This window comes from Erigeron canadensis, chromosome 9 (assembly GCF_010389155.1).
Source record: "Erigeron canadensis isolate Cc75 chromosome 9, C_canadensis_v1, whole genome shotgun sequence".
NCBI lineage: Eukaryota > Viridiplantae > Streptophyta > Magnoliopsida > Asterales > Asteraceae > Erigeron > Erigeron canadensis.
This window is the reverse complement of record NC_057769.1, coordinates 1,512,800-1,523,836: the sequence shown is the minus strand read 5'-3', so window position 1 is coordinate 1,523,836 and position 11,037 is coordinate 1,512,800. Positions and strand designations below refer to the sequence as shown.

At 35.3% G+C, this 11,037-nt stretch overlaps 2 protein-coding genes across 2 annotated transcripts; one reads left to right on the top strand and one right to left on the bottom strand.

The window, feature by feature from the left end:
• The first annotated feature begins 1,615 nt into the window (after nt 1–1,615).
• LOC122581454 (glycosyltransferase-like At2g41451) lies at nt 1,616–5,100 on the top strand. Its single transcript, XM_043753687.1, has 11 exons — nt 1,616–1,957; nt 2,159–2,308; nt 2,411–2,463; nt 2,533–2,641; nt 2,737–2,871; nt 2,945–2,989; nt 3,291–3,478; nt 3,568–3,709; nt 3,897–3,943; nt 4,316–4,403; nt 4,858–5,100. Exons 1-11 carry the CDS (start codon nt 1,616–1,618, stop codon nt 5,098–5,100), a joined length of 1,542 nt encoding a protein of 513 aa, XP_043609622.1.
• Nucleotides 5,101–6,198: 1,098 nt separating this feature from the next.
• On the bottom strand, nt 6,199–9,268 carry LOC122582599 (cytokinin dehydrogenase 6-like). Its single transcript, XM_043755011.1, has 5 exons — nt 8,521–9,268; nt 7,718–7,845; nt 7,356–7,613; nt 6,743–7,005; nt 6,199–6,659 (listed from the first exon to the last, which is right to left on the bottom strand). The coding sequence occupies exons 1-5, from the start codon at nt 9,188–9,190 to the stop codon at nt 6,338–6,340; spliced, it is 1,641 nt and encodes a 546-aa protein (XP_043610946.1). The 5' UTR covers nt 9,191–9,268; the 3' UTR covers nt 6,199–6,337.
• Nucleotides 9,269–11,037: the final 1,769 nt, after the last annotated feature.

Below are 11,037 nucleotides of genomic sequence, written 5' to 3'. Positions count from 1 at the left end.
TGTAAGACAATAATTAGGACGAAAGAAAATATAATTTGACCAATATAGTTTGATTTATTGGGTTGTAGGATGTTAGTTTATTTGATATGAATATTTTTTCCACTTCAGGTTTTCGAATCTTCACAACTATTTTAATTATTTCATTGCCTTATGTTTATTTAAAATTATCCGGTTACATATAGTCTTAAAGAACTTTCAGATGATATTAGTTGCTCCTGGCTTTATATTTTACGAGGCATATACTAAGTGAAGAACGCTAATTAATTTGATCCGTCAACATCTTGAGATTGGACTGGAATCGAGAGTTAAGTTATTGTGCAAACGAAGTTTGTGGGAATTATGAGCAGGAATCTATGTTCTTTTAACATCTGTTGAAGTAAAGTCTGTCTGGGTTCCAGTGATGATGCGAAACTGTTAACCCTCAAGAACAAGATAGTAAGGTCTGTTCATTTCATCTATACTTGTAACTAACTGTCCTGTTTTGGAGCTTTATTTTGTCAGTGGTCTTTTTAGTGGATACTACTTGTTGTACTAAATGGTACCCGTTGATACATTCTTTTGCATAACTTGTGTTTACCATCACATCCTTTATCTGGAAAATATCTGAGTTTTTTCTAATATTATTTGTTAGAGGTTCTCTCTAATTGGTTCCTTGAGACACCCCTACTTTATTAGTCTGTTATCACTATTGTGGTATTGTCCTCTCATTGCCTATGGCTTCATTTTTGCCCTATCATTCAAGTTTTAGTAGTCAGTTTTGCAGAACAATTAAAGACACACAATAAGTTATAATATCAAAGGGAAGAAAAAGAGATGAAGAAAAATCAATATAATAGAAGCGTCGGATGAGATATTATTGTTTTTCTGAAAGTGTAATACTTTATGTTTTTCTGAAAGTGTATGATTTGATATGAATATTTGTTCCCACAGTCTTATAACGAGCTATGATTGTCTACATCCGACCTCTCCCAACCCTGCCTTCGACGGGATTGGGTATTTTTGTTGTTGTCATCTTATAATTTATAACACATATAACTCGTCATCCAGTTAAATTTGGGTTTAGAATAGAAAGTAAAGCATATCAGAAGTTTATGCTTGTGTGAGTGGGGGGAGGGACAGTCACATGATATGTGAGTGTGACTGGAGTCACATGGAAGTCCAGGAGATGCAGTTGTGAACGCAGAGTGAAAAATCATATGGAGGGAGGATGCAAAGCATGAGTGGATCAACGGAGTCACATGGATAATATCGGGTAGAAACGATATCTGCCTTAGAGAAAGTTTATTTTGTGGTTCTTTAGCTTGTAATTTCTGATTTAGAAATCTAAAACTGCAAGATACAACATTGAGTTTACTGTGGATGATGATTTTGAAATCTAAAAATGCTACTTAGCTAACTACTCTTCGGTGTGTCACTGCACTAAAACTGGAATAGTCGAGGGATGAAGTCTGCTGTACACTGAAATTTAAGTTATCAACGTATACAATAAAACGGCTTTTTAGTTAAGGCCATTTTGAAACTCTGTCTTTCCAACAAGAGAATTACTGTAACATGCCATGACTGCTCTGCAATTCTCATAAAAGCACACCTTAGGTCTCACCATTTCTATTCACCAATGGCGGGTTTTTATTCTTCTGTCAAACTCGGTCCATCTTCATCATCATTATCCCAATCTCCTCAGCTTTTCACTTTCAGAACCATATTTTTACTATCACTCATTTTCTCTCTAGCAGCATTGGCATTCGTCCTCCAATGGCATGGTGAATTTGGTGACCCAACATCCAGATGGCCTTGTTTAAACTGCCTTGAAATCCCAAGTATGGATGCTACCACTTCCTTTAAAGCCACTACCCACACTTCCTCCAAATGCTTGGATACTTTAGGACAGAGCCGGTCTATTTCTTTTCCTTACTTTAGGGATTTGAAATTTGATTCCAAATTCCATCTCAAAACAAAGGTAAAACGTTATTGACCTACCATGTGAGCTCTAGTTGATTTGGGTTATTGGATTAATTTTTACCCAAGTTCGTTATAGTTACCAGACTGTTGTATGACATAGTTAACATTGCATTTGGTGAAAAGATGTTTTGATAATTGTGTTGTAGCTGCAAAAGAGTATGTTGTACTTTAGTGATCTCTATACTTTGCTGAATGGCAGATATGCATAGTATCAACCACTTCAGCTGATTTAGAGCAAATATTGCCATGGATCTTCTATCATAAAGTTATCGGGGTTACAAGTTTCTTCTTGTTTGTGGAAGGAGAAGCTGCAACTCCAGGTGTATGTAAAGTTCTAGAGTCCATTCCCGTGAGTCTCAGTTTGATTTACTCTTGCAGTCCCTCAACATTAAAGATTGTCTTTCGTTCTATGTTACTTGTTAAAAAATAATTTATGTTCATCATATTGCAGAATGTGAAACTAATACACAGGACCAAAAAACTTGAGGAAGAACAAGCCAATAGGTTGGTCCATTTGACTTTCTTTTATTTTCGCCAAACAAATTTCTGATAAATTTTAATTGGAATCTTCAGCCGAATGTGGAATGAGATGTGGATGTCAACTTACTTCTACAAGCCATGTAACTATGAGTTATTTGTAAAGCAATATCTTAATATGGAAATGGCTATTGTCATGGCAATGGTATGATCTTTTTTTTCTCTATTTTGATTTTCTTTCTGAATAAATATTCATTTATTTATATGTAAATATGACTATGAATGTTTGTTAACATCAAGGAAGCTCATATGGAGTGGATTATTCATCTGGATACAGATGAGCTTATTCATCCAGCAGGCACTCGTGAATACTCTCTCACTCAACTTTTGTCAGACATTCCTGAAAATATTGACATGGTTGTATTTCCAAACTATGTGAGTTTTCCGGTGCCCTTTTTGGTTCTTTTTTATTTTTCATTTTTTATATCTTGGTTTTCCTCTGTTTCAGGAGAGCAGTGTTGAACGAGACAACATACAGCACCCTTTCACCGAGGTATTATATCTAAAAATAAAAACTCTAGGGACTCCAGAAATATGGGGTGAAATCCCATACCGCCATCATGTGACTACATGGGCCCACAGATGAAGGTTAGAGGTCCCAGGTTCAAAACTTGCCAAAGGCAAGTGGAGAAACTATATCTTGTGCTCCATGTGTGAGGATAGTGACAAACCGGGCATGAGTTCTATGTGGTGTGCACTCTGGGTACCAAGACGGTACATGGGATCAGAGGTTCCTACCAATTTACCTTTTTTTTCTTCCAGAAATATGCATTATCGTGTATGATATTTTGCAGGTCTCGTTGTTTAAAAAGAATTTTGACCACCTTAATGAGGAAACATACTATAGCAATTACAAAGAATCAACTCATGGCAATCCGGGCTACTTTTTGACATATGCAAATGGGAAGTCGGCTGCTCGTGTTCAACAACATTTGCGTCCTAATGGTGCACATAGATGGCACAACTATATTAAGACTCCAAAGTACGATCATTTCCTTTGTTTTCATACATTACTGACCGTTATACTTATTCTGGGGTGTGTTAGTAACGTCACTTGATTCTAATATATAGTCAGGTCGTGTTTGATGAGGCTGCTGTACTACATTACACCTATGCCAAGGTTTCAGATTTGACATCAAGGCGTGATCGATGTGGCTGCAAACCTACAAAAGAAAAAGTATCGAAGTGCTTCTTTTTGGAATTTGACAAAGCTGTGAGTATCGGTTCATCTCTTTGGACGTTCTGTCGCTATCCGATCAAGGATACTTAATACTTTTTTTTTTCATACCACGGATGATGTTGGTGATTTACATAAATAAAAATTATTCACAATAGTCATTACATGACCTCATCGTTTTTTATATACTGTAACTAAACCCTATGGGTGTCATTCGCTGCAGGCTTTTATAATTGCATCAAGTGCATCAGAGGAGGAGATGCTAAACTGGTAAGAGTTCGCATTAAAAATTCTCACCGGAATAAGATTCATCTTATCACCAAAATTCATATATAGAATTGAAAAGTTCCTTTGACTTCATGAAGTCGAAGCAAATGACTTCCACTGCCAAATTGACATGCGTAAATTTGTTGTGTAAAGAACATTCATTAACTGAATCAAAATATGCTAGTACCAGAAGTCGAAATTATTGATGTTGAAAATGTAGAAAGGTTTATAATTGCAGTAGCCATTCCAGTAAAAAGTTAAATATTTGCAGTCCAAGTAAAACGTATCACTTTGACCAAATATAATGTATTTGAGTTACAGAAATTTCTATGTGTCATATACTCATCATTGTTTTCCGCTGCTCATAATCTCCAGGTACCGTGAACATGTTGTGTGGAAGGACGAAGATCTGAAAAAGAAACTAATGAAAGAAGGAATTTTAACTCGCATATATGCTCCTATGGTAAATACAAATCCCAGCCTCAATAGTCAATGTGGAGTTAGCCACGTTTTGTTTCTGGTCAAAATGGGTTCTCTGTATGGATGGGTCAAGCGGGTTGGATCAACCCATTAAAACTGTATTATCCATTTTGTTATACATGTACATGTTTTTAATATGACAAAAATTATATACTGAATTTTTTTTTCATGTGTAAAGTGATTTACGACGTTGTAAGCATCTCAATACATGTTCCATGAAATTGAACCATTCAACACGTCAACCGAATTTCATGTTTAACCAAGTATGTTTGAATTACCAGTTTGAGCTGTTTCTGGCTGGTGACATACAACCCAAGTTCTCGTAATCTCGTTCTATATAAGTGGGTTGAAATCAACTTCCTAGTCCGCCCTTTTCCCTTCCCAGATTGTTACCACTTCCTATTATAATTTCTTCATAACGTTTACTACTGGAACAGGTGATCATGCAAGGATTAAAGGAAACTGGTGTTTACAGTTCTTTGATTGAGTCCATCCATACAAATCTATATAATGCCACACATCAGTCGTCAAACGAAATAATCAGTAATTCTTCTAGGAAATTTGGCGAGAAAGAACCCAGGATGACTATTAGGAATGTATTACAAGCGGTTGATACAGATTTATTGGCAATGCCACCACTCACGTCTCCGGTAATGAATACTATTGACCATTATATTTGATTTTCATTTTACAGATGGAATGTGATTCTGCTTGTTAAATTTATCAACTACAGTTGTCTAATGTTGTAAAACACATGTTTTAAATATAAGTAGCCCCTATGGAATAATTATACATGTCCTAAAACTTTATGCTTTTTTCATGCAATAATTATACATGTCCTAAAACTATATGCTTTTTTCAAGTGAACATTATTTATCTAGGAGGGAAGTTTATTCAAGGATACCAGTTGTCCTGAAATGCAACAATTATATAATGTCACAAACAGATGTTGTGTAATAATCTTTGCTATTGATTCTATCGTGTTCCAAAAACAGACATATTGTATTGCTTTTTCAAAAGTCTCAATTGCAACTATTGAAGCAACTGACCATATATAGAAAAGAAACACTATTACTTGAGTTTGTGTATATCTAATGATATCTATAAAAGATGTCTCTTTCTGAAGTTGGCAAGTCTAGATGTTTCATGAAATGTGGGCAAATTATTGGTTCATGTGTGTATATCAAGTGTGTTGCTTTCTTTGTGAAAATTGTCAATAATGTGGTTGAATGATTAAGATGTATTCCTGATTGCGAAGACCTTATTATATTGTTGTATATATGGATCCATGTATCGGGACCAGTAATCATATATCAATTAGAAGATAGGATTAGGTTTGCCAGTTATTCTAGTTACTCTTGTTATAGCCTCATTAAAAAGATTATGCTTTCATTCTTGCATCTATTATGAAATGTGGCTTGAGATGTGTACTATATATCGGGCAGGATTGGGATCCTCTCAAGTTGAAAAGTTGTCAGTTGTCACGGGAGAGAAAATAATTGGTCAAAGTTGTCAGGGAGAAAAATAATCGGTCCCTTATTCTAGTTTATGGCGGACCTTAATTATGTTTATAGTTCTTTCATTAGTTCAATATGACTGACTTGAAGGATTTCAACTTATGAGGATTCAACTCGAAAAAAAAGTAAAAAATAATCGTTAGACTAAAGCAGAGTGAAGAATTACATACATGGATTGAATAGATCCATTTTAAGACTAAGGTCGAGATATTTTGGCTTGTTTTACGGTATAATACCAAGTGTAATATGTGTGCTTGCCCGTTACTACAAATGCTACACTTGAAATTACAAACTATTTCCGATTTTATTTACAATTTAAGCAGTTTATAGCCTTTTTGCGAGGTCTAACTCGAGCTAGAATGTTGAATACTCGTGGTTTCATTCATACAAGCTGTCATCGTTATGCTAAACTAGTTGATTTTTGGAAGATTCTCTGTCCAGGAGTTAGTATAGCTAGAGGATCATATGTGAGTTTTCTCCTAACAAAGTCTTCCCATTTACTCCCAAAATGTTTTTTCCATTCTTCTTGAGTAGTGTAATGGGGCAAATACTGCTTCGTTTCAAGGTTAGCCGTTTCACATACTTCTAGAATCCTTTTGTTTTGGCTCAGAATGTAATCTAGTCCATCTGTTCCTCTCGAAGATGGCATTGCTGATGAGAGAAATGCCACAAGGTAGAACACATCCTCGTTCGGGGTCACCATTGATGTTTTAGTATTCCACCTATACAGAAGTACAGTACATAAATTTTGTGCACAAGGTTGACAACTTTTTGATATAATCAGTTCACTTTCCTGTAACGTTACCTTGACTTGTCAACTGGGTAGATGAGTATCGGTCCGTTACTCGTGTCAGTGAGGATTTTTCCGAAAACTTCACTAGCAAATTTGTGGATTTTGCTTTTTGGAACAAGAATATTTAACCATGGATGAGGGACATCCCATAGGCCCTTCTCCTGCAGTTTCAACTCAGAAACATGCACTCTATCCAAAAATTCCACATATGATACTTTTGATATGAAGAGTGTGGATTCATTGTAATTCAATTTCGACAATAGTTTTTCAACTTTCTGTGTTTAAACAAACATAGATTGTTATTAGTAAAGGTTAACCATTATGGGAATTGTTAGATGTGACAATTTGACCCATTTATCTTTGAATGGGCCTATTCGGGTTACATTTATCTCTAACGGGTAAAAGAAAGGCTTCTTAAACAGAAACCAATCGAAAGTTGTCCAAAGTGTATTAAGTGCATAAGACACCTGAATCATTTTGTTAGAAAAATGAGATTTTCTACCAAGTTGTGAACATTTTTAAAAATTTTGACCCGTTACCCAAACTGTCAACCAGCTCATTTGCAGCCTCTAGGAACTGTCATATTTCATTTGCTATACTTCTTTAACTTTCTTTAAGATCTCACCTGGTCAATGGTATCTGCATCTTCATGCTTAAAGTACTTTGCGATTTCCAGGCAGAACATGGTCTTCCCTTCAGAAACAAACCGATCAGCTTGAACCGGATCTTTGTTTTTAAAAGATGATCTCCAGTTATTAAGTAGACCAGTTCTGTTTATCAAAACAAACCCTTCTACATAATCGAATGAACCCGATGATATTAGTTGCTCTTGGTCTTGTGTAAATGTAGTAAAATCCAAGTAAAGAACTCTAATCCATTTAACCTATCATAGTCAAAAAAAAAAAAAACATATATATATATTAGACTAAAGATCAGTAACCCATTTTTTAGGAGTAGATCATAAACCGAAATCTATAATCCTTTTACCATTGTTGGTGCTGGTTCAAGCAAAATATGAGCTCTAGTGATGATGCCAAACTGTCCCAGTCCTCCAAGAACACCATAGAAAAGGTCAGAATTCATTTCTTTAGTGCATGTAACTATTTCTCCTGTCCCTGCAATATTCAAGTTAAAATATGGGTCTATATTAGCTCCTCTAGTGGGGTCTATACTAGTGATCTTTTTTTTATTATTATTATATAGTACTTAATAAAAATTATATTAATGAAAATATATTAAAAACCTCAACTAATTCATATATTTTATATCAAGTGTTATACGAGTATAACACAAACAAAAGTACCCATGGTCAAAGTTGTAAGAAAAAAACTTAACAAGTCAAACTTACATATTTAAAATTAGACAGATGGAGTATTAGATATAATATTTTAAAAAGATTTATTAGTAAGCCTAGAGTACTACTTTTATTAACCAAGTTCAAGATGCCATAATGCACCTTTAATAATTTACGATTTTTAGTAGACCATCTAGTCAATCAAATTGAGGATCAGTCAATCGAATTGAGGATATTAAGACGCATTTAGGCCAAAACTATACTTGTACTTTCCTTTTTAGTTGGTCCCCTAAATAAAGTCTACAATATGACAATGTCGTTAGTTTGTCATCACTCATCACTATTTGCTCTAAATCATTCATATGACATATCATGGCATTGACAGTTTTACTATTTGATAGTAAAAGTTGAAAATAGAGTACTTTTTTTGGCAAAAATCCATACAATATTAAAACTGACCCAAAACATACAAGTTTTATGTAAGTAGTATATATACCTGTAACAACTTCAAGCTGCCGGACATTATTGATTTGAGGTCCATGTCGAAAAGCTTGTCCACTAATTCCGGCATTAGACAACGTACCACCAACCGTTAAATGAAGATAATCCGTCCATGATTTCGGTGCAAACCCGTGTTTTTTGAGTCCTTCATGCAAGATATCTATCCAAAGTGCACCAGCCGAGACATCAACAAACGACGATTTTGTGTCTTTATTATAATCAATGTGAAAATGCATTTGTTGAGATTTCCCTAGCGATTCCATGTTTATGATCACACCTTGATGGGCTTGGGCTTGACCAACAAGTGAGTGACCATGACCACGTGGTGCCACGGTTAAGCCCGATGTGGGGCCCATTTGGAATATGTGGTTTATTAGTGAAGAAATATCGGAAACTGATTTTGGGTATAGAATGGCTGCAGGGAGGTGAGTGTATCTGTTTCCGAAATCTTTGGCAGCATAGTGAAGATTATGGAATTCAAGATCACCATCAAACGTTAATTCCTTCGACAGTGAAGTAATCGTTGCATGGTGTGGATGAATATCTGTCGTTGAGACCGCAAAGTTTTTGTTTGAGATCATTTTATTGTTCTTGTCGAAATTGCAGCCCAATATGAGGGCTATCATAATTTCGATTACAAGATGATTAGTATGTTTTATAAGCATGTTGTCGGGCCGGTTTGTGTTAAGAAATAATTAGGAGATGGTGTTTGGAATGCTGAAGAAAAAGAAGAGGTATTTGAGAGCTTTATAAAGAGGGAAATGAGATTTGATGTTAAGTTGCACTTGCTGGGAACTTTTGCTTTCCATAAATAGACGAAAGACAGTGAAAACTTGCGTCACCTTTTACACACGGTAATTAATTCGTCATGCAACCTACTAAATTTGGTCCCGGAAATATATTATAATTTCCAAATGGTGCTAATTAAGATGTGCACTTACTAATTAAGTAATTTTAAGTATGATACTGATTAGTAGTACTTTGACACTTGAGGGTTAATTGATTAGTACATTAATTAAGTCGGGATATGTATCTATATATATATGTATAAAACCAATGGAGCAACTAATTATATTATTAGTTTTAACAAACGAGTATATGTATGTCGGGTTAGCTTCGTTTGGAAAGGAGGTTGTGTTAGTTATTGAAACCCACTTTTCACATGATAGATGTATAAAAGTGATTCTGTTTTGACAAGTAATTGGAAAAGGTTTGGCAAATCCTACTGCACTTATCTTTTAGTTGCCAACTTTTTGAAAACTTTTCCGGTTTTTATGTGTTTTCTGTGGAAAATATGTATAGTGACTCATTTCCTTAATCTTAAGAATTGATGGTATCAAAGACGATTAATTAGGTAGCGAGTGTGATTACATCCTTATTATTAAAATTTAAGTTGATTTAAAAAATAACAGCCTGAATTAGCTAGGGTTGACAGCCATGGCATGTTCACATTTGTGTATGTGGTGAGTTTATATATTTCAATCCAATCTCTATCCAGGTAATTTAGTTGGTCATATTAAAATTTTGCGGTAGTGGTCCTCCCGGTGGTGGTGGTTATTGCGGATTTCCGAAATATCTTTTTTACTTAAATTTGAATACTTGCATCCCGGAATTTCTAGGCTCAAGTAAGGGGCATTCAGAAAACCCACAACAAACTGCAGAGGCGATACAGAAAATGAATTAAGAGGGGGCAAAATAAACAAGTTAACAAGAAAATTCCAAAAGAGAGCAACATACACAAAAAAACTCAAAAATCCATTGAAAATTTTAAAATTCCATGACAGTACTAATCTCAAGAGGGACATTGACCCCTCTTACCCCCCTCCCTTCCCCACTCGTTGATACCACCCCTGCAACAAAGGGCTCGGAAGTTCAGGCAGAGTTGGTTTGAAGAGAGAGGAGACACGAACATGACAACGAGCCTTAGAACATACCGCTGCCAAACATTCCCGAACACGACTGGCAACATAAGCTTATAAACGTGATAGGTCTAGAGTTTGTCACTTTGTGTCACAAACTAGTCCATCGACGTAGACAAATACAGTTTACCAAGACAAGAAGTTATTTGAGCAATACCAAAACGAGAATATAAGGTGCTTTATTTCTGAAGTATAGTTTTGACATAACACTAATTCTAAATATGGTAATGTGGGTAAGCTAGGGTCGACCCGCTTGTAGTTAATTTGGGCAAAGGTCGACCCATTTGGTAATATGGTAAAGTTCGACCAGCTTGTAGGCAATTTGCATAAAGGTCAACCCGTTTCTAAGCAACTTGGGTAAAGGTCAGTTCGTTTGGTAATATGGGTAAAGGTCGACTCATTTGGTACACGTATTTTGTAGTTATTAACTAATTACTAATGTTATGTATTTATGGGTTGATCCAGTCACAAAAAAAAAGTGACAACTTCTAATATTAGAGTATGTTGTCTTCGGTGTAGTAATGGTCATTTTACCAAACAACAAGCCATCAATCATTTTGAAACAATTGTTTTTCTTAAGATATCAAAGGACG

Excerpts from the sequence above, each read along its gene's own strand:
- LOC122581454 (XM_043753687.1), top strand. The coding sequence starts at position 1,616 with ATGGCGGGTTTTTATTCTTCTGTCAAACTCGGTCCATCTTCATCATCA. Across the intron at positions 2,464-2,532 it reads GAGGAAGAACAAGCCAATAG|CCGAATGTGGAATGAGATGT; the intron begins GTTGGTCCATTT and ends TGGAATCTTCAG. Across the intron at positions 3,479-3,567 it reads AACTATATTAAGACTCCAAA|TCAGGTCGTGTTTGATGAGG; the intron begins GTACGATCATTT and ends TCTAATATATAG.
- LOC122582599 (XM_043755011.1), bottom strand. The coding sequence starts at position 9,190 with ATGCTTATAAAACATACTAATCATCTTGTAATCGAAATTATGATAGCC. Across the intron at positions 7,614-7,717 it reads TTGAACCAGCACCAACAATG|GTTAAATGGATTAGAGTTCT; the intron begins GTAAAAGGATTA and ends TGACTATGATAG. Across the intron at positions 7,006-7,355 it reads ATGCAGATACCATTGACCAG|AAAGTTGAAAAACTATTGTC; the intron begins GTGAGATCTTAA and ends GTTTAAACACAG.